The 23,934-nt window shown below is 40.9% G+C and overlaps 1 protein-coding gene across 9 annotated transcripts in view; it reads left to right on the forward strand.

Moving 5' to 3' along the window:
- Positions 1-23,934, forward strand: part of BMPR1B (bone morphogenetic protein receptor type 1B) — a 671,971-nt gene that overhangs the window by 643,825 nt on the left and 4,212 nt on the right. For all 9 annotated transcript variants that reach the window (XM_073638285.1, XM_073638321.1, XM_073638268.1 and 6 more), the window contains one exon: positions 9,624-9,921. In XM_073638285.1, coding sequence (XP_073494386.1) covers positions 9,624-9,921 — 298 coding nt within the window. The remainder of the gene's footprint in view (positions 1-9,623; positions 9,922-23,934) is intronic.

The raw sequence follows: 23,934 nt of genomic DNA on the forward strand, positions 1-23,934 counted from the left end.
TCCGAGCCTGACAGCTTCATAGAAATATATACATCTCCCATGCTCGGGTCCGGAGAGCCGATGGCCAGTCCGTGCTCTGCGATGTGATCGTCGTCTGTGTTATACGGCCGTCTGTGCCCTAAATGTCAGACCAAATTGAATTGATTTTCTTTACAACACGTTTCTCCACATTGGCTGTTACGTTCTTCAACCTGAGTATTAAGTACATATTCAGTGATACCAGGCAAGAACGAATGATCAGTCTGGGAATATTCTTTCAATAACAGATTATTCATGAACAAACTATCTTTTTGTAAAGGAAAATTATTTTGTCTGACTTTCAACCACATAAATCTACCAAATCGACCAATTTATCCTAAGAAGGTCTGTGATCAGTTAGCTACCAAATGATTATTTGTTCTTAACTTTTCACCTAGCAAAAGGTCAGTTTGGTTCATATTGTTCATTTTCATCAACTTTAACCTAATGTGTATAAGGGACTTTAATCCCTCCTATCCTGCAATCAACCTGATTGTGGCACTGATCAAAGGGGAGCCCCTTTGTGATAGTAATCAGTAACCACACTATGCAATCACTAGAAAGCTCCTAGGTTGATACAGTATTTGTAAATGCCTAAAGCTGAACATGGACATGTGATAGCTGACGGACGAGAGCTCCTTCCACCATCCGCAATCTGTCCTGACCCCTCATACCCACGATTGTTCGTCTCATTAAAATTGTAACTGTCATAAAGCCCCTATTTACCTACAGAAGCTTTAGTTTAACCGCTATGGGGGTCCTAACCTGTTATATTTGTGTGGCCAGAAACAATCTTCTAGTACCTATGTTAGGGTATAGGTAGAAAAGTTAAAGGAAGTGAAATAAATAAATACATACATACATGAATAAATTAATAGATAAATAAATTAACTTTTGGTAAGGAAAAGTCAAGTTATTTAAATAGTGCAAAATGTTACAAAAAAGTAGCTTTGTAGTATCTAATTTAGTCACTCACTGGCTGTACATGCCATGCGACAGTGCTGGTGAACATGGCACACAATATGGCCAGAAGTATGGACCATTACATTTATATATCAGCGTGTTGGACATCCCATTCCAATATTAGGTGTGTTACTATGCAGTTGGACACCCTTTTACATCGATACACTCACTACTCTTCTGAGAAAAACAATGGAACATCAAGCGCCATAGGGTCAAATTTGCACAGGAGAGGGGTAAAACCTACAACCAAGGAATCAAGGACTGACAGCTGCTCCAGTACCCTCAGGTCAGGAGTAGTAGTGGGAGGATAAGAGTAGTAGTCTGCACTGCTGATGTAATTCAAGAATCCAGAAGATGTTGTATAGGATTGACATCTCAACGCGTTTCGAAGTTGGACCAACTTCTTCATCAGGAGAACCACAATATTGATATCTGAGGGTAATCTAAACAGTATGCTGAATGAATAAGCGCACTTACAGTCTATTTCTCTCCTGTACCTTTTCGTTAGAAGGATCTATGGGCCTTACATTTCTAGACATAGCAACAGCCAAGCAAATAAAGGTAGTCAAAGTGATTCATCCCTTTTAAATCTTTAATACATGTATGTCTGCGGCAATATATCTGTTTGCATTCCTAGTTCATAGCAAGGCAAGGACTCTCTGGTACTTCTCCTTTATAGTAAAAGACAGTGAACTAAGGAAAAAAAGATCTGTTAAAAGTTCCTGAAACACTTGAGCATAATATTTATCATGCAAACATTCAAGGTTTCAGAATATCAGCGGCTACAGCTGGAAGTTTTCAATAGGGATTGTATCTCTATACTCATCGAATAAAACAAGATCAGAGACTGTAAATGATTGGTTGAGTGGTTTATGAGGATTGTTTCACATACTCGTTAAAGGATTATTCCTTCCTCCCAAAAAAGACAAGTTATCACCTAATCATTGCTTATCCATAAGATATTTGACCTCCACTCCATCCAGAGTCAATGGAACTCAGAGACTTAAATATTTAAAATTCCATTTTCCCATGGATATGGGTGCCTTCTTTAAAAAGTTACTATAGGGGCAGCCATATTACCCTCTCTCATATTATTTTTACCCAGAGGATTTTTATTGATATGGAAAACAAGAGGGCGTAGGGAAGGGAATAGTCAACTCACCACTTGTTGATCACCAATCTTCACCTGAGTGGCCACGCACGGAGTCGTCCTAGTCTTGGACGTGTAAAATCAGAGCAGAAAAAAGAGCAACAAATCCTCCAGCCAAAAAAGCTGTAGAATAAAAATAGGAATTTTATTTAAATTTGTTAAAACATATGGTTACAGGTCACCATGAGATATCCAAGAGAAGGTAAGTATAGACCAACGCGTTTCAACTTTGCGCCTTAACGCCTTAATCATGGTACCAATAAACAAAATTCCTATTTTTATTCTACCTTTTTGCTATCGCTGGAGGATTTGTTTCTCTTTTTTCTGCTCTTATTTTAATTGATACCCTTCACTTGATATGTACACAATCATGCATGACCCATATAAAGCAAGTACAGTAGCAACAATAAGGCTTGACATTATTAAAATGTGCCAGCTTAAAAAATATTTTCTTTTGGGGTTAATATCTGCAATATATTTTATCAGGTTCTACTAAGATATTGAGTACCTTGGCATGTAAGGTGTTGTGATCTCTAATCATTCCAGCAGATGGCAGCATTTTCCTTCCTATAATTCACAGATTTTCAGGTCCTGGGTATTTAGCAGTCTACAAGTAACAGTAACACAATGAAAATAGATTATGCTTCTCAACTGTTTTAGTGGATTGAATTTTTCAAGTATGTCATATTTCGCTTATAATTATCCTGTATAGCAGTCGTTAAGTTCACTCTGAGTCCATTGTAGTATGGAAGTTTATTCCATATGGACCAGTTATGTCATAACATAAAAAATATATTATATGTATATATTATGTGCATATATAACATACTATATATATATACATATATATATATATATATATATATATACTGTACATACATATATTTGAGAAATGTCCAGTTCTAGGTAATGTCACCGCTGTGCCAAGTTTAAGACACTTATTTTCTTGATGACTGTCTTTACCATGTTCCATGGTATATCTAGTGCCTTGAAAACATTTTTGTACCCTTTCTACTTACTGATCCCTTTGCTGTGTTGAAAGCTGTTAACCCACAATGACATATGCTGTAAAATGTAACTATGAAACTCTCAAGAAAATCCTACTAGAACAGCTAAACTTTATATGTAGTTAATCAGAATAACTTTTAAAGGGATCCTGACAGCGAATACACATGACCCGATCCATGGACAGCATGTATCAGACACTGGCTGCATGATTTCAACCGGGTATGTTTGACTTTGAAATGCTGCAACATTTCAGAGAAAAACATGTTTTAAAAGCTCCTGGGGACCAAGCCTGGTTGTAGGCTTCTGCTCTCCACCCACTTAAAATTACTGACAAGTCTCTTCCTATGCATGCATGCAAGGAGAGACCCATCACTAAAGGAGAGCGGGCAAGGAGAAACCCCCGGGAACCGACCTGTCTGACTAGTCTCCACTGTGGCTTGGTCCCTTGGGGCTTTTTCTCTGTAGAGAATCCTTTGCAGGCAATGACTTACTGAAGTCTGGAAGCCATGGACATCAACAAACGCTGGGTTTCCTCTTTTCTGATGCTTTGTCAGGCTTTTACTGTAGCTGACTTCAGTTGTTACTTGTTTGTGGGTCTTTCTGCCTTAAGTTTTGTCTTAACGTTGTGAAATGCATGCTCGATGGGGTTGAGATTGCAGAATATTCCACTTCTTTGCATTAAAAACTCCTGGGTTGCTTTCACAGTATGTTTTGGGTCATTGTCCATATGTTTTGTGGAGCATCATCGAATTAACCTTCATGCATTTGGTTGAATCTGAGCAGAAAGTATAGCCCTGTACACTTCAGAATTCATCCGGCTGCTTCTGTTTTCAGTCACATCATCAATAAACACTAGTGACACAGTGCCATTGGAAACCATGCATGCCCATTCTATCACACTGCCTCCATCATGTTTTACAGAGGATGTTGTGTGCTTTGGATCATAAGTCATTCCAAGCCTTCTCCATACTTTCTTCTTCCCATCATTGTGGTACAGGTAGATCTTAGTTTCATCAGTCCAAAGAATGCTTTAAAAAAAATGGGCTGGCTTCTTAAGATGTTTTAAGTCTAATCTGGCCTTTCTATTTTTAAGGCTGATTAATAGTTTGTACTTTGGGATGAACCCCCTGTATTTTTTTTGCAAAATGTACCAAACTATTGATTTGGCCACTCCAAATATTTCTGCTATCTTTTTGATTGATTTCTTCTTTTTTTTCACACTAATGATGGTCTGTTTCTCTTCCATTGAGAGCTTCTTTGACAGCATGTTGTGGACTCAAAGCAACAGCTTCCAAATGCAAATGCCACATCTGGAATATGCTCCAGACCTTTTCCCTGCTTAATTGATGATGGATTAACAAGGGAATAGCCCATGCAGCCTAGCTTTTGAGATATTTGTACAATTACTTTTGGTCCCTTGAAAAAGCGACAGCTACATATTAAAGATCTGTAATATCTAAACTCTAACTCCAATTAGGATGTGAAGATCCTCAAATTAAATCTGAGAGGCTGCACTTGAAGCCCATATTGATTATATAACTGTATCCTGAATATGTTTTTATTAACTGCTAAAATGCCAATCTTATGTCACTGTCCAAATATTTCTCGACCTAACTGTCCATACAGTACCTTGAAACAGTATTCATACCCAATGAACCTTTCCAAATTTTTACACGTTAGAGCCACAAACTTAAATGTATTTTATTGCGACTTTATGTGATATACCAACACAAAATAGCAAATATTTGTGAGGTTTAAAAAAAATGATACATGGGTTTCTAATCATTTTATAAAGATAAATCAGAAAATTGTGACGTGCATTTGTATTCAGCCCCCTGTAGTCTGATATCCGTAAATAAAATCCTGAGTCACATAATTATTAAATTGAGTCAACCTGTGTGTAATTTAGTCTCAGTATAACTACAGCTGTTCTGTGAAGTCCTCAGAGGTTAGTTTGAGAACTTTAGCAATCAAACAGCATTATTAAACCAAAGAACACAACAGACAGGTCAGGGATAAAGCAGTGGAGAAGAGTAAAGCAGGGTTAGGTTATGAAAAAATAGCCCAAGGTCTGAACAGCTCATGGAGCAGTGTTCAATCCATCATCCAAAAATGAATGAGTATGACTCAACTGCTAATCTACAATGGCCGTCCACCTAAGCTGACATCCCAAGCAAGAAGAGCATTAGCTAGAAAAGCAACCAAGAGGCTCTGGGGAAGCAGCAGCTATCCACAGATTATATGGGAGAATCTGTCTATAGGACCACTATTAGGGTGCAGTCAGACAGCCGTATCACACAGACGACGACCGCGTCACAATGCTCGGTCTGGCCAGCGACTCTCTCGACCTGAGCGTGACAGCATGTATTTCTATGCAGCTGTCACGCTCGGGTCAGGAGATCTGATGGCCACTCCGAGCATTGCAATGCGATCGTCATCCGTGTTTTATGGCCGTCTCACTGTGCCCTTAGTTGTATACTAAACACAAATGTGGCCTTTATGGAAGAGTGGCAAGAAGAAAGCCATTTTTGAAAGAAAACCAAAAGAAATCCCATTTGTAGTTTGCAAAAAGCCATTGTGGGGACAGAACATGTGAAAAAAGGTGCTGGAGAAAAACCTGTTAGAGCCTGCAAAAGACTTAAGACTTGGAGATAGGTTCACCTTCCAGCAGCACAATGACCTAAACATACTGCCAGAGCTACAATAGAATGTTTGAATGGCCCAGCCAAAAGCCAGGCCTAAATCTCATTGAGAATCGTGGCAAGACTAAGGTTAAGTGCCCACGTAGCGTTTTTGTAGCATTTTTGCGGCGTTTTTACGGCTGCGAAAACGCTTGTAAAACAGTCTGCCATGCAAAGCAATGTGAATTCGGATGTGCTGTGTACATGATGCGCTAATTTGCGTGCCGAATTCGCATTGCGTTGCAAAATGCAGCATGACCATTTCTACCGCGATTACGCTGCTATACAGTACAGACCAAAAGTTTGGACACACCTTCTCATTTAAAGATTTTTCTGTATTTTCATGACTTTGAAAATTGTACATTTACACTGAATGCATCAAAACTATGAATTAACACATGTGGAATTATATACTTAACAAAAAAGTGTGAAACAACTGAAAATATGTCTTATATTCTTGGTTCTTCAAAGTAGCCACCTTTTGCTTTGATGACTGCTTTGCACACTCTTGGCATTCTCTTGATGAGTTTCAAGAGGTAGTCACCGGAAATGGTTTTCACTTCACAGGTGTGCCCTGTCAGGTTTAATAAGTGGGATTTCTTGCCTTATAAATGGGATTGGGACCATCAGTTGTGTTATGCAGAAGTCTGGTGGATACACAGCTGATAGTCCTACTGAATAGACTGTTAGAATTTGTATTACGGCAAGAAAAAATCAGCTAAGTAAAGAAAAATGAGTGGTCATCATTACTTTAAGAAATGAAGGTCAGTTAGTCCGAAAAATTGGGAAAACTTTGAAAGTGTCCCCAAGTGCAATTGCAAAAACCATCAAGCGCTACAAAGAAACTGGCTCACATGAGGACCGCCCCAGGAAAGGAAGACCAAGAGTCACCTCTGCTTCTGAGGATATGTTTATCCGAGTCACCAGCCTCAGAAATCGCAGGTTAACAGTAGCTCAGATTAGAGACCAGGTCAATGCCACACAGAGTTCTAGCAGCAGACACATCTCTACAACAACTGTTATGAGGAGACTTTGTGCAGCAGGCCTTCATAGTAAAATAGCTGCTAGGAAACCACTGCTAAGGACAGGCAACAAGCAGAAGAGACTTGTTTGGGCTAAAGAACACAAGAAATGGACATTAGACCAGTGGAAATCTGTGCTTTGGTCTGATGAGTCCAAATTTGAGATCTTTGGTTCCAACCACCGTGACTTTGTGCGACGCAGAAAAGGTGAACGGATGGACTCTACATGCCTGGTTCCCACCGTGAAGCATGGAGGAGGAGGTGTGATGGTGTGGGGGTGCTTTGCTGATGACACTGTTGGGGATTTATTCAAAATTGAAGGCATACTGAACCAGCATGGCTACCACAGCTGCTTGCAGCGGCATGCAATTCCTTCCGGTTTGCGTTTAGTTGGACCATCATTTCTTTTTCAACAGGACAATGACCCCAAACACACCTCCAGGCTGTGTATGGGCTATTTGACCAAGAAGGAGAGTGATGGGGTGCTACGCCAGATTACCTGGCCTCTACAGTCACCAGACCTGAACCCAATCGAGATGGTTTGGGGTGAGCTGGACCGCAGAGTGAAGGCAAAAGGGCCAACAAGTGCTAAGCATCTCTGGGAACTCCTTCAAGATTGTTGGAAGACCATTTCCGGTGACTACCTCTTGAAGCTCATCAAGAGAATGCCAAGAGTGTGCAAAGCAGTCATCAAAGCAAAAGGTGGCTACTTTGAAGAACCTAGAATATAAGACATATTTTCAGTTGTTTCACACTTTTTTGTTAAGTAAATAATTCCACATGTGTTAATTCATAGTTTTGATGCCTTCAGTGTGAATGTACAATTTTCATAGTCATGAAAATACAGAAAAATCTTTAAATGAGGTGTGTCCAAACTTTTGGTCTGTACTGTATATACAGTGGGTACGTAAAGTATTCAGACCCCTTTAAATTTTTCACTCTTGTTTCTTTGCAGTCATTTGTAAATTCTAAAAAGGTTTTTTTTTCTCATTAAAGTGCACTCTACACCCCATCTTGACTAAAAAAAACAGAAATGTAGAAATTTTTGCAAATTTATTAAAAAAGAAAAACTGAAATATCACATGGTCATAAGTATTCAGACCCTTTGCTCAGACACTCATATTTAAGTCACATGCTGTCCATTTCCTGTGATCCTCCCTGAGATGGTTCTACTCCCCTTCATTGGAGTCCAGCTGTGTTTAATTAAACTGATAGGACTTGATTTGGAATGGCACACACCTGTCTATATAAGACCTTACAGCTCACAGTGCATGTCAGACCAAATGAGAATCATGCGCTCAAAGGAACTCCCCAAGGAGCTCAGAGACAGAATTGTGGCAAGGCACAGATCTGGCCAAGGTTACAAAAGAATTTCTGCATTACTCAAGGTTCCTAAGAGCACAGTGGCCTCCATAATCCTTAAATGGAAGAAGTTTGGGACCACCAGAAGTCTTCTTAGACCTGGCCGTCCAGTCAAACTGAGCAATCGTGGGAGAACAGCCTTGGTGAGAGAGGTAAAGATGAACCCCAAGATCACTGTGGCTGAGCTCCAGAGATGCAGTAGGGAGATGGGAGAAAGTTCAACAAAGTCAACTATCACTGCAGTCCTCCACCAGTCGGGCCTTTATGGCAGAGTGGCCCGACGGAAGCCTCTCCTCAGTTCAAGACATATCAAAGCCTGCAGAGAGTTTGCTCAAAAACACATGAAGGACTCCCAGACTATGAGAGATAAGATTCTCTGGTCTGATGAGACGAAAATAGAACTTTTTGGTGATAATTCTAAGCGGTATGCGTGGAGAAAACCAGGCACTGCTCATCGTCTGCCCAATACAATCTCAACAGTGAAACATGGTGGTGGCAGCATCATGCTATGGGGGTATTTTTCACCTGCAGGGACAGGACGACGGGTTGCAATTGAAGGAAACATGAATGCGGCCAAGTACAGAGATATCCTGGATGAAAACCTCTTCCAGAGTGCTCTGGACCTCAGACTTGGCCGAAGGTTCACCTTCCAACTAGACAATGACCCTAAGCACACAGCTAAAATAACAAAGAAGTGGCTTCAGAACAACTCTGTGACCATTCTTGACTGGCCCAGCCAGAGCCCTGACCTAAACCCAATTGAGCATCTCTGGAGAGACCTGAAAATGGCTGTCCACCAACGTTCACCATCCAACCTGACGGAACTGGATAGGATCTGCAAGGAAGAATGGCAGAGGATCCCCAAATCCAGGTGTGAAAAACTTGTTGCATCATTCTCAAGAAGACTCATGGCTGTACTAGCTCAAAAGGGCTCTTCTACTCAATACTGAGCAAAGGGTCTGAATACTTATGATCATGTGATATTTTAGTTTTTTTTTTAATAAATTTGCAAAAATTTCTACATTTCTGTTTTTTTCAGTCAAGTTGGGGTGCAGAGTGTACTTTAATGAGAAAAAAAAATTACTTTTTAGAATTTACCAAATGGCTGCAATGAAACAAAGAGTGAAAAATTTAAAGAGGTCTGAATACTTTCCGTACCCACTGTATATATTTATATATTTATTTATTTAATTAAATACAAACTATAATATTCTAAAAACTATATGCATATATATATATATATATATATTATATACATAATATGTATATATATATATATAATTTTATATACTATATACTAAATACAAACTGTAATATTAGCTAATGATTAGCTTCATAAGCCTGGAATCTATTATTTAGGATTTCTGTGTTCTCACTATCCACTATGACCTTCGTTCTCTATCACTTCCTTTTTTTTAGGATTCATTGCTGCGGATATTAAAGGAACAGGATCCTGGACACAACTGTACCTGATTACAGATTACCATGAAAATGGCTCTCTCTACGACTACCTGAAGTCAACCACACTCGATACAAAAGCCATGCTGAAGCTCGCCTACTCCTCAGTCAGCGGGCTCTGCCACTTGCATACTGAAATATTTGGGACAAAAGGAAAGCCAGCAATAGCCCACCGGGACCTTAAAAGCAAGAACATATTGGTGAAGAAAAATGGAACGTGCTGTATAGCAGACCTGGGATTGGCAGTAAAATTCATTAGGTTAGTAATATAAGATAATTAGGTTAGTACATAATATGTTATTTGCTAGTTCACTGAAGCATAGCCAATGTCTTTGAACTCCCTCTTGTTCTGTCTTCTCCTACTCCCCCTCCTTCATCTCTCTCTCTCTGAGTCAATGAAATAATCTCTCTTCCTCGGTGTGTCAGCGATGTCGTACATTGGAAGGAGCTGCATAATATGTACATCATTGTGAATATTTATATGCAGATGACTGAAAAGTTAAATGTCGGAACAGAAATGACTGAATTCTAGTTAGACAGCAACAGATTTACCAGCAGTTACACAACATATGTCCAGTTATTTATTCATGACCCAACTGCTTAAATTCTCCACACAGAAGGTCCAGGCCATATTGGTTACATGTACTGATCAATACCCGGCTGAGAGATTCCTATAAATCGAGGTTTCTCAGAGCTGAAGCATTACATTAAGGATACCCTTTCTGTAGGACAGTTATATTCTGAAGTGCACACATCCAAAAATATACTGATAGGTTAATTGGCTTCATGAGAAATTGGCCCTACTGAGTGAAAAGGAAATCTGAAATGATTCATTCAAGAGCTTCCAAGTATGTAGGTACCCATAGGAGGATGTTAAGATTTTTCACTTTCTATATCCCTTTTTTCTAGCAAACCTTCTGTGTGCAGTACATCACACTTTTATAGGTGGGTTAGTAGTTAGTAATTGCAGTTTCCCAGGGGATCTTGACTAGTTCAACATTTGAATACCAATATATCTGGTATCCTAGGGATATGGTGAGGTTAATATTAATAATCCATGACGATCTAAGGTGATTATGAGTTAATTGTTAGAACCCTCCTGTTAGTTCTTTTTCTATTTTGTTGGTCACATGACTTTCTGTCTATTTAATCCAGCTCCGCCCTTCTGGCCTTGCTGGACTTCAGTGTTTCTTTTACTCTTAAGCTAGCCAGGTGCTTTGTACCTAACTCTGTAGTTTGCTTGGTCTTTGGACCACTAGTACTTCTGTTTGTTTGTCTTTTCTCTGCTACAATTTCTGCTAGGAGGTGTCCATCTATATCACAGTCCTTAGTTCTTGTAGGGACCCCTCCCTTATATCTATAGGTCTGCATTCAGACTAGCCGAGGACTTAGGCGGGTCTGTTCGCAAGGAACAGGTCCCCCACTGCATCGTAGGGAATCAGCTTAGTCCTATTGTAGGGACAGTTTTCCTATCTTTCCTTAGTGTTTGTAGCAGTTCATAACATTAATATCACTGGTTGGTATGGAGTGGTTTAGTGTTTAACACTTTACAGAATATAAGAAAACATTGTTTGATTAAAGGGATATTCTCATATTATTAAATTGCTTTAGTTAGACAGCATACAAATAAAAAAGTTGTCAATTGACTTGCTTTTTCGACCTGCTGTCATTCTCCTGCAATGAAAGCTTTTATCTTTTATGGTGTACAGCTCGTTTCCATGAAGCTTGGTCATTAGTGCCTACCTGGACCCTGGCCAAGTGTGTGCAGTAGTTGCATTTCAGGAGAGGGGTTAACTCCTAACATCTCAGTCAACTCTATCCAGCCCATTGATTTCTGTTCAGCAGTTAGCCACTCACCTCCCTCAGCCTCCTGCTCAGCCCCTGATGAGTTGCTCTTATCAGTCTTGTAGAATTACAATCCTCCCCAGCCCTCATCATTGGCAGTCCCAGACCAGTTCTCTTAATCATGGGTCTCACTTTCCACAGCTGTGTGCTTGTTTAAATGCAAATACAGTGATAACAGTATAGACTCAGAACAAACCACTGACAGACCGTTAATATGTAGTAGGAGAATGAAAATGCTCACCATAACTGTCACTCAAGGAGGAGCTCCCACCTGTCAAACAGTCAGAAAGTAAGGAGACTGCATAGCTGTCAGCTGTTCAATAGACAAGTTGAGAATACAGTGGTGTGAAAATGTGTAAGCTCCCTTCCTGATTTCTTATTCTTTTGCATGTATGTCACACTTAAATGTTCCAGATCACAAAAGAAATGTAAACAGTAGACAAAGATAACACAAGTAAACACAAAATGCAGTTTTAAATGAAGGTCTTTATTATTAAGGGAAAATGAAATCCAAACCTACAGGGCCCTGTGTGAAAAAGTGTTCCCCCTTAAAACTAACGGTGGTTTATCACATCTTTGGGAAACTGAGATCAATTTCTCTAGCCACAAACAGGCCTGATTACTGCAACACCTGCTCTCAATCAAGAAATTACATAAATAGGACCTGCCTGGCAAAGTGAAGTAGGCAAAAAGATTCTCAAAAGCTAGACATCACGCTGCTATCCAAAGAAATTCAGGAACAAATGAGAAACAAAGTAATTGAGATCTATCAGTCTGGAAAAGGTTACAAAGCCATTTCTGAAGCTTTGGGACTCCAGCGAACCACAGTGAGAGACATTATTCACAAATGGCAAAAACATGGAACAGTGGTGAACCTTCACTGGAGTGGCCAGGCCAACCAAAATTACCCCAAGAGCACAGCAATGACTCATCCCAGAGATCACAAAAGACTCCACAACAACATTCAAAGAACTGCAGGCCTCACTTGCCTCAGTTAAGGTCAGTGTTTATAATTCCACCATAAGAAAGAGACTCAGCAAAAATGCATGGAAGAGTTTCAAGACGAAAACCAGTGTTGAGCTAAAAGAACTTAAAGGCTTATCTCAGCTCATGCCAGAAAACATGTTGATGATCGCCAAGACTTTTGGGAGAATACTCTGTGGACTGATGAGACAAAAGATGAACTTTTTGGAAGGTGTATGTCCCATTACATCTGGCGTAGACATAACACAGCATTTCAGAAAAGGAACATTATACCAACAGTAAAATATGGTGGTGGTAGTGTGATGGTCTTTGGCTTTTTTGCTGCTTCAGGACCTGGAAGAGTTGCTGTGGTAAATGGAACCATGAATTCTGCTGTCTACCAAAAAATCCTGAAGGAGAATATCTGGCCATCTGTTCGTGGCCTCAAGCTGAAGCGCCCTTGGCTTATGCAGCAGGACAATGATCCAAAACACACGAGCAATTCCACCTCTGAATTGCGTAAGAAAAACAAAATTAAGACTTTGGAGTGGCCTAGTCAAAGTCCTGGCCTTAATCCGATTGAGATTTTGTGGCATGACCTTAAAAAGGCGGTTCATGCTCAGAAACCCTCCAATGTGGCTGAATTACAACAACTTTGCAGAGATGAGGGGGCCAAAATTGCTTCAGAGCATTGTAAAAGACTCATTGCCCGTTATCGCGAACGCTTGATTGCAGTTGTTGCTTCTAAGGGTGGCCCAACCAGTTATTAGGTTTAGGGGCAATCACTTTTTCCCACAGGACCATGTAGGTTTGGATTTATTTTTCCCTTAATAATAAAGACCTTCATTTAAAACCTGCATTTTGTGTTTACTTGTGTTATCTTTGTCTAATATTTAAAAAAAATTTGCTGATCTGAAACATTTAAGTGTGACAAACATGCAAAAGAATAAGAAATCAGGAAAGAGATAAACACTTTTTCACACCACTGTAACTTTTTAATAGAGTAAGAAAAATATACCTATGATTTCTAATTAATGAAGGCAGCTCCTGTCCATATGCCCTATTAGAATTTATAGGCCTCATACACTTGCCTGATGTCCACCTCTATGAGTTAGAACAGGGAGAAATCTGCATTCAAACAAAATTTGACAGGTGCATAAGTATGGGCACCTCACCAGAAAAGTGACATTAATATTTAGTAGATCCATCTTTTGCAAAAATAACAGCCTCTAGTCGCTTCCTGTAGCTTTTAATGAGTTCCTGGATCCTGGATGAAGGTATTTTTGACCATTCCTCTTTACAAAACAATTCCAGTTCAGTTAAGTTTGATGGTCTCCGAGCATGGACAGCCCTCTTCAAATGATCCCACAGATGTTCAATGCTATTCAGGTCTGGGGACTGGGATGGCCATTCCAGAACATTGTAATTGTTCCTCTGCATGAATGCCTGAGTAGATTTGGAGCAGTGTTTTGGATCATTGTCTTGCTGAAAGATCCATCCCCTGCGTAACTTCAACTTTGTCACTGATTCTTGAACATTATTGTCAAGAATCTGCTGATACTGAGTGGAATCCATGCGTCCCTCAACTTTAACAAGATTCCCGGTGCCGGCATTGGCCACACAGCCCCAAAGCATGATGGAACTTGGAATGCTGTGTTTTTTTGCCGCCATGCATAACGCCTTTTTGTATGACCAAACAACTCAATCTTGGTTTCATCAGTCCACAGGACCTTCTTCCAAAAAGAAATTGGCTTCTCCAAATGTGTTTTTGCATACCTCAGCCGACTCTGTTTGTGGCATGCTTGCAGAATCGGCTTCTTTCGCATCACTCTCCCATACAGCTTCTCCTTGTGCAAAGTGCGTTGTATAGTTGACCAATGCACAGTGACACCATCTGCAGCAAGTTGATGCTGCAGCTCTCTGGAGGTGGTCTCAGGATTGTCCTTGACTGATCTCACCATTCTTCTTCTCTGCCTTTCTGATGTTTTTCTTGGCCTGCCACTTCTGGCCTTAACAAGAACTGTCCCTGTGTTCTTCCATTTCCTTACTATGTTCCTCACAGTGGAAACTGACAGGTTTAATCTCTGAGACAGCTTTTTGTATCCTTCCCCTGAACAACTATGTTGAATAATCTTTGTTTTCAGATCATTTGACAGTTGTTTTGAGGAGCCCATGATGCCACTCTTCAGAGGAGATTCAAACAGGAGAACAACTTGCAAGTGGCCACTTTAAGTAGCTTTTCTCATGATTGCATACACCTGGCTATGAAGTTCAAAGCTCAATGAGGTTACAAAACCAAAAAAAGTGCTTTAGTAAGTCAGTAAAAAGTAGGTAGGAGTATTTAAAAAAGAAAATGATAAGGGTGCCCATACTTATGCACCTGTCAAATTTTGTTTGAATGCAGATTGCACATTTTCTGTTAGTACAATAAACCTCATTTCAAGGCAGAAACATTACTGTGTCCAACAGTTATTACATATATCAAACTGAAATAACTGTTGCAAAAACACCAATTTTTAAAAAACATTAAGCTTAAGATTAATAGGGGTGTCCAAACTTTTTCATATAACTGTATGTGAGTAATAACAATCAATGAACAATGCTGCAAAATATGTTGGCACTATATAAGCAACAAGAAAAAACTTATTTTCTTATAGAGAATCTGATCAACTGTAAGTACCCGCATCACAAGGGTGGTTAGATAGGCAGCTCGTGACATACATAGCAGCAGGTAGGGTGACATAAAGCCTCGGTTCCCAAACCTCTCCTCATTTAAAGTTACTCATCACTAAAGATGTATTCACCAAGGTTAGTCTATTCATGCACTTTGGCATATTACTTGAAATTGGCAGTAATTTGCAAAAATTCTATGGCACACAGACAGACAGCAATGATGGGTAATTCTATTATTTAGCTGCTCTGGAAATGTGACCTAATTTTCTATACAATTCCTTCATTAAAGATTAATTTTATTATTCCACATTCACTTCATTTGATACGCTCTTCGAAAATAGCTCATAAAATACATTTCTCTTAATTTAGGAACACAAACACTAATATATGTTTTTTTTTATCCTTCCTCGAGTCATTCCATCCCATTAAAATCTAATTTAATGAAATAGGTATTAGAAGACATTCTCCTACTTTAAACAGCTCAGACATTAAAAAAAAACAACATAAAAAGACAATAGAAGCAAATGACTTGTGTTTATTTACACAGCCCAATTGTGCAACAAAGTAACCTAAGCCATGTAGACAAAAGCTCTTATTAGAGGCTAATACCAAGGTATGGAGGCAGGGTAGAAGCCATGCTTTCTTTTACATCAAAGTATTAGTATAGTTTAGAAGAAATCTGTTCCTGTGTTCCGTAAAAATTTCATTGTTGTAGCTGTCGTTGGGGTTTAGTCAAATGCTAATGAAATGTCAGAAATGGAGCTGATACCCACTGAGTTCTATGTCTAATTGTGGCTGCGCATTTGAAGACTTAAATCTAGCCTGGGGAAAGGACGTCACTCCACTGTGCTCCTGGTTCACACTGGAAAAAAGAGAGAAACTATTGTTATTCCTTAGGTAGTAGCACTAGCAGGCCAATGCAGTTATGATTCTGACAGTGATTGATTTCTCTTTAGACTGATTGCATACACCCACACTTTAGCGTAACAGACCTGCATGAATATAATAACCAAAGTCACAATATAGCTTCAGCCATAAAACTCTGAAAGAGCTTTATAAGATTTAGAATTTCATTTCAGACAAACAGTTAAAAAAAGAGTGTGAATAGTTTTAAAAGATGTGCACTTATGGCATCTCGAAAACTCCTATTTAAATATGGCAATTCTGAGTTGAAGCAGAAGGTCCAGTTTAGGACCGTAAGGCCAGAAGAAACAGCCAGAAGAACGCCTTTAAGTCAGAATCCCCCCGAAACATCATGATACAGCAGTGCAGAGGAGCTCATCCTTGCCAGGGATAGCCGGGATGCCCCCGCGTTCCCTGTGAGTAACGCCGCATGCCCCTTGGACCAGACAGCGTCTGGAAACCCGGCTGCCTCTCTGTGTAAAGCTTGAAGGGGAACTATACTTTCAATTAACTTTCCAAACTAGGAGGAATAACACTATTTTTAGTCATTATATGACTTAAATCCAGCATTTTTCAACAATTTTCCTCTTTGCAGGATGAATTTCTTATTTGCAGTTGACTCTGAGCTTGTGGGAAGAGAGTAACTGCTATGTTGTCTCCATTACTCTAAACACACTGGAAGAAGGAGTCATGTTTTTTTCCTCTGATAGCACAGAGAAAGAGCAGGAAAATTCTGGATGAAATTATACAGCAGTATTGTGCAGTGTAGCAGTGAATCCATCACTGGGATTAGCTATCTAGACTCTTTACAATCTGTTTCTCTTCTTCTTATTCTGCTCATCTCTTTTTCTACCCCTCTCCTCTCTCAATAGTCTTCAAAATTCTATGTAACCTCACTATGTGGGCATCCATCTTAAATTTGCGCTCAGTAGGGAGGGAGGGAGAATAAATGATTCATACATTGAGAAAGAAGCATATTTATCTGATAAGATATATTACAAAGTTTCTTATATTTACTTACACTATTAATTTATGCAAAGTTTGTTGAAAGTACAGTTCCCATTTAAATTTACCCATATGGCGGTGCTATAGGGAAACCTGCGTTGCCAGCCATCCACAAATTTACAGATAGTGCGCAACAAAAGGTGTTTTTTTTCTGCCTTCTACAGCGTTCATTGAAAAAAATACTGTCATTTTTTTATTTTTTTTTTTGTAGTTTGTACCATGATTGCATTAAAAGGGCTGGCATGGGCAGAACAAACTAAAAAGGTGTACGGAGAAGAAAGAACTAGGAAGAGGAGACTCTATTTCCTACTAATGGCTGTCAAGCTTGGGCTTCTGTCTGCAATAACCATTGCTGTGCTCTCCGTTCTCCGGACTCTATTACTCTCCGAGCATTTACTTGTCCCAGTCCCAAGGTGGAGCTGATTCTTCATATTCCACTGTAGTGCCAATGAGCAGCTCTCCAGCTGGGTGTTATTGAGTGTGTAGAGAATGAGAACAAGAGGGAGGAATGCATGGAGTAGACAATGAGTAGGCAAATAGCATCTGTGTGTATACACATGCTAAAGGTCAATGAATCTGCTATTAAACGGGTTGCATGACACTTGAATACATTTTTTTCTGTGCATGAATGGTGTTAAAATAATAAATGAAGGCATAATCACCCTTTAGCACCCTATGGATTCAGCAAATGTGACAATGGAGGCCTGCACCAGCACTGGAATGAGGTCTACTCTGTTTAGACGTTACTAGGATCACTGCAGCCAAACAGAGGTTACCTGTAAAAGAGCGCTACATTAGCGAAACATCCTATAATGCATTCATCTAGTCAACTGACTTCTGCAGCCAGCCAAAGGCTTCAGCATTCCTGATAACTCCAGAACGGAGCAAACATCACTTCCAGGGCTGGCGCAAACCTTCAGAATAGCTTGAGCTGGACCCGCTGTTGTGCTGAAGGTTGAGTATGCCTCCATTTATTGTTTTAAAACCATTCATGCCTAGAAAAAATGTATTCAAGTGTTGGACAAGCCCTTTAACCCAGTAAAGTCTGGCTTTTACCTGACCTAGAAAAAGCCCCTGAGGGAGTGTAAAATGTCAGAGCCCAGTATACACACATCTCAACTAGTGTATTCTTCAAGAATACTTAAGGAGTGAAGTAGTCAAGGTGTCTATGCAGTGTGTTTGCACCACTTATCCTGTCCTGCATAATGGGTGTATTTCTCAGTATCTGTATTACACTGTACAGTACCACCTTTTATTGTCTGATATGCTGGGTGTAAGTTACAGTAGCTACTCTGACTTTCTGTATATATGTGTATACAGTGCCTACAAGTAGTATTCAACCCCCTGCAGATTTAGCTGGTTGACACATGCGGAATTAACTTGGCGTTGTGACATTTGTACTGTAGATCAGCCTGGAAGTGGGAAATGCACTGCAGCAAATATTGTTTTTGTTTTTTTTTTTTTATTTCTTTTTAAAACGTAAAAAGTTAATTCAGAGTGTCATTTATTATTCAACCCCTCAAACCACAAGAATTCTGTTTGGTCCCCCTAAAGTATTAAGAAGTAGTTCAGGCACCAAGAATAATGAGCTTCACATGTGTGGATTAAAGATCTCTTTTGCCAGCCTTTTCTGACTATTTAAGACCCTCCCCAAACTTGTGAACAGCACTCAGACATGGTCAACATGGGAAAGACAAAGGAGCATTCCAAGGCCATCAGAGACAAGATCGTGGAGGGTCACAAGGCTGGCAAGGGGTACAAAACCCTTTCCAAGGAGTTGGTCCTACCTGTCTCCACTGTTGGGAGCATCATCCGTAAGTGGAAGGCTTATGGAACTACTGTTAGCCTTCCACGGCCAGGACAGCCTTTGAAAGTGTCCTCCCGTGCCGAGGCCAGGCTTGTCCGAAGAGTCAAGGCTAACCCAAGGACAACAAGGAAGGAGCTCCGGGAAGATCTCATGGCAGTGGGGACATTGGTTTCAGTCAATACCATAAGTAACGTACTCCACCGCAATGGTCTCCGTTCCAGACGAGCCCGTAAGGTACCTTTACTTTCAAAGCGTCATGTCAAGGCTCGTCTACAGTTTGCTCATGATCACTTGGAGGACTCTGAGACAGACTGGTTCAAGGTTCTATGGTCTGATGAGACCAAGATCGAGATCTTTGGTGCCAACCACACACGTGACGTTTGGAGACTGGATGGCACTGCATACGACCCCAAGAATACCATCCCTACAGTCAAGCATGGTGGTGGCAGCATCATGCTGTGGGGCTGTTTCTCTGCCAAGGGGCCTGGCCATCTGGTCCGCATCCATGGGAAGATGGATAGCACGGCCTACCTGGAGATTTTGGCCAAGAACCTCCGCTCCTCCATCAAGGATCTTAAGATGGGTCGTAATTTCATCTTCCAACAAGACAACGACCCAAAGCACACAGCCAAGAAAGCCAAGGCCTGGTTCAATAGGGAAAAAGTCAAGGTGTTGGAGTGGCCTAGTCAGTCTCCTGACCTTAACCCAATTGAAAACTTGTGGAAGGAGCTCAAGAATAAAGTCCACATGAGACACCCAAAGAACCTAGATAACTTGGAGAAGATCTGCATGGAGGAGTGGGCCAAGATAACTCCACAGACCTGTGCTGGCCTGATCAGGTCTTATAAAAGACGATTATTAGCTGTAATTGCAAACAAGGGTTATTCCACAAAATATTAAACATAGGGGTTGTATAATAATTGACCCACACTTTTATGTTTAAAATTTAATAAAATTCAACTGAGCAACATAACTTTTTGGTTTGTAAGATTTATGCTTCTGTTCATAAAACCTACTCTCGTTTGCTGTTTGAAGGCTCTAACTTATTTGCATCTTATCAAACCAGCTAAATCTGCAGGGGGTTGAATACTACTTGTAGGCACTGTATATATCTATATATATATAATCGTCTAATTCTGTCTGTTTGTCTGTAACAGAAATCCTGCGTCGCTGATTAGTCGCGCCAGCCGCCCGTGACCAATCAGCGATAGGCGCAATCCGGCCGCAAATTGGCGCAGGATTTGAACCACGCTTCGCTGATTGGTTGCGCCCAGCTGGCTGCGACCAATCAGCGACAGGCGCAGTCCGGCCGCGATTTGGCGCGAGATTTGAACCACGCTTCGCTGATTGGTCGTGCCCGGCCAGCCGCGACCAATCAGCGATATTGGCGCGACTACTTTAATTTAACCCCCCAATGTATCCCCCCGGGGCCCCTAATGAATTTAGTAAATACCTCATGTTGCCCATACTGCCTGTGCGCGGCTCTATCGCTGACCGCGCACGGGTAGCACATGACCCCCGGCTGCAGCCGGCTCTTGCTTCTGCTTATGTCACGACTATTTGCGGCTGCAGCCAGGGGTCTCCTGATCCACGTTCCACGGTGAGTGACGGGTTGTGGGCGGGGTTATCCCCCATCGCGTCACACCCGGAATCACCGCTCGCTCTCTCTCTCAATGAATGGGCGCGCGGTGGATGCCGGAAAGATGTTGCAGGCAGCAGATCGCTCTACACGGCGTCTCCAGACACTGTCACATGTGCTCAGTGTGAACCTGCTTTCATCTGTGAAGAGCACAGGGTGCCAGTGGCAACTTTGCCAATCCTGGTGTTCTGTGGCAAACGCAAAGCGTCCTGCACTGTGTTGGGCTGTGAGCACAACCCCCATCTGTGGACCTCGGGCCCTCATACCACCCTCATGGAGTCAGTTTCTAACCGTTTGTGCAGACACATGCACATTTGTGGCCTGCTGGAGGTCATTTTGCAGGGCTCTGGCAGTGCTCCTCCTTGCACAAAGGCGGGGATAGCGGTCCTGCTGCTGGGTTGTTGCCCTCCTACGGCCCCCTCACATCTCCTGGTGTACTGGCCTGTCTCCTGGTAGCGCCTCCAGCCTCTGGACACTACGCTGCCAGACACAGAAAACCTTCTTGCCACAGCTCGCATTGATGTGCCATCCTGGATGAGCTGCACTACCTGAGCAACTTCTGTGGGTTGCAGAGTCCGTCTCATGCTACCACGAGTGTGAAAGCACAACCAACATTCAAAAGTGACCAAAACATCAGCCAGAAAGCATTGGTACTGAGATGTGGTCTGTGGTCCCCACCTGCAGAACCACTCCTTTACTGAGTGTGTCTTGATAATTGCCAATAATTTCCATCTATTGTCTATTCCACTTGCACAACAGCATGTGAAATTGATTGTCAATCAGTGTTGCTTCCTAAGTGGACAGTTTGATTTCACAGGAGTTTGATTTACTTGGAGTTATATTCTTATGTTTAAGTGTTCCCTTTATTTTTTTTAGCAGTGTATATATATATTTATATATATAAATATATATATATATATATATATATATATGTATAAATATTCATGCCACATTACCATTTCTCTAGTCCTGTATTCTGGGTATCAAGTTGTTCTCAGTATACACTGTACACTGCACAGTACCACTTCTCTTGTCCTGTATGCTGGGTGTAATTCTCTGTATTTTCTCTAACTTTGTGTATATACAAGGAACATCATCACTTCTCCCATCCTATTTGCTGGCTACCATTCTCAGCGTCTATTATTCTGTATAGATACACTACACAGGACCACTTTTTCTGGCCAGTATACTGTGTGTAATTCTCAGTGCCTGCTCAAATTGTGTGTGAGTGTACAGTACAGACCAAAAGTTTGGACACCCCTTCTCATTTAAAGATTTTTCTGTATTTTAATGAGTATGAAAATTATACATTCACACTGAAGGCATCAAAACTATGAATTAACACATGTGGAATTATATACTTAACAAAAAAGTGTGAAACAACTGAAAATATGTCTTATATTCTAGGTTCTTCAAAGTAGCCACCTTTTGCTTTGATGACTGCTTTGCACACTCTTGGTATTCTCTTGATGAGCTTCAAGAGGTAGTCACCGGAAATGGTCTTCCAACAATCTTGAAGGAGTTCCCAGAGATGCTAAGCACTTGTTGGCGCCACCTTTTGCCTTCACTCTGCGGTCCAGCTCACCCCAAACCATCTCGATTGGGTTCAGGTCTGGTGACTGTAGAGGCCAGGTCATCTGGCGTAGCACCCCATCACTCTCCTTCTTGGTCAAATAGCCCATACACAGCCTGGAGGTGTGTTTGGGGTCATTGTCGTGTTGGAAAGTAAATGATGGTCCAACTAAACGCAAACCGGAAGGAATTGCATGCCGCTGCAAGCAGCTGTGGTAGCCATGCTGGTTCAGTATGCCTTCAATTTTGAATAAATCCCCAACAGTGTCACCAGCAAAGCACCCCCACACCATCACACCTCCTCCTCCATGCTTCACGGTGGGAACCAGGCATGTAGAGTCCATCCATTCACCTTTTCTGCGTCGCACAAAGACACGGTGGTTGGAACCAAAGATCTCAAATTTGGACTCATCAGACCAAAGCACAGATTTCCACTGGTCTAATGTCCATTCCTTGTGTTCTTTAGCCCAAACAAGTCTCTTCTGCTTGTTGCCTGTCCTTAGCAGTGGTTTCCTAGCAGCTATTTTACCATGAAGGCCTGCTGCACAAAGTCTCCTCTTAACAGTTGTTGAAGAGATGTGTCTGCTGCTAGAACTTTGTGTGGCATTGACTTGGTCTCTAATCTGAGCTGCTGTTAACCTGCGATTTCTGAGGCTGGTGACTCGGATAAACTTATCCTCAGAAGCAGAGGTGACTCTTGGTCTTCCTTTCCTGGGGCGGTCCTCATGTGAGCCAGTTTCTTTGTAGCGCTTGATGGTTTTTGCAACTGCTCTTGGGGACACTTTCAAAGTTTTCCCAATTTTTCGCACTGACTGACCTTCATTTCTTAAAGTAATGATGGCCACTCGTTTTTCTTTACTTAGCTTTTTTCTTGCCATAATACAAATTCTAACAGTCTATTCAGTAGGACTATCAGCTGTGTATCCACCAGACTTCTGCACCGCACAACTGATGGTCCCAACCCCATTTATAAGGCATGAAATCCCACTTATTAAACCTGACAGGGCACACCTGTGAAGTGAAAACCATTTCCGGTGACTACCTCTTGAAGCTCATCAAGAGAATGCCAAGAGTGTGCAAAGCAGTCATCAAAGCAAAAGGTGGCTACTTTGAAGAACCTAGAATATAAGACATAAAAGTTTCACACTTTTTTGTTAAGCATATAATTCCACATGTGTTAATTCATTGTTTTGATGCCTTCAGTGTGAATGTACAATTTTCATAGTCATGAAAATACAGAAAAATCTTTAAATGAGAAGGTGTGTCCAAACTTTTGGTCTGTACTATATGTGTATATATATATATATATAGATATACACATATATATATTATATGTTGCACAGTACCACTTCTTCTATCCTGTATGCTGGGTGTAATTCTCAATACCATGCTCTATAAAGTAATACAGACCCCAAACACCTCTGTTCACACACTGTATTCCACTGTTTTGTAGAGCCTTGCGGCTCAACCTTCTGACTTCAGGACCTACACATATATGTGATATGACCTTATCTGTGTCATTCATCCTAGAGAAGCGGGTCCTGCAAACACTCTTGCCCTTAGAGATCATTTTATTGTTTTTTTTCATAAATTTTGCTGCAATTTGTGGTTAAAAACCTGCAGTGAAACCACAATCTGTATCCAAAATCTCAGTTGTAAGATGGCACCTTAGAGGATTTCTACTTTTTTTACCCTCTCCCAAACCCTGTTCATATATTCCATTCCTCGAGTTTGCATGGCTTACCATATCATACCATCATAAATGTATGCACTCATTGAACATGGCAGAATAATGGCACAAATGTAACTAGAAATGGTAGAATGGTAGAAATGTTACTAACTGGGTGAAAAGATGGCAGTCTTTG

The sequence above is a fragment of the Phyllobates terribilis genome, unplaced genomic scaffold (genome assembly GCF_046119375.1).
Source record: "Phyllobates terribilis strain yellow unplaced genomic scaffold, ASM4611937v1 Scaffold_1__5_contigs__length_1240528914, whole genome shotgun sequence".
Lineage (NCBI taxonomy): Eukaryota > Metazoa > Chordata > Amphibia > Anura > Dendrobatidae > Phyllobates > Phyllobates terribilis.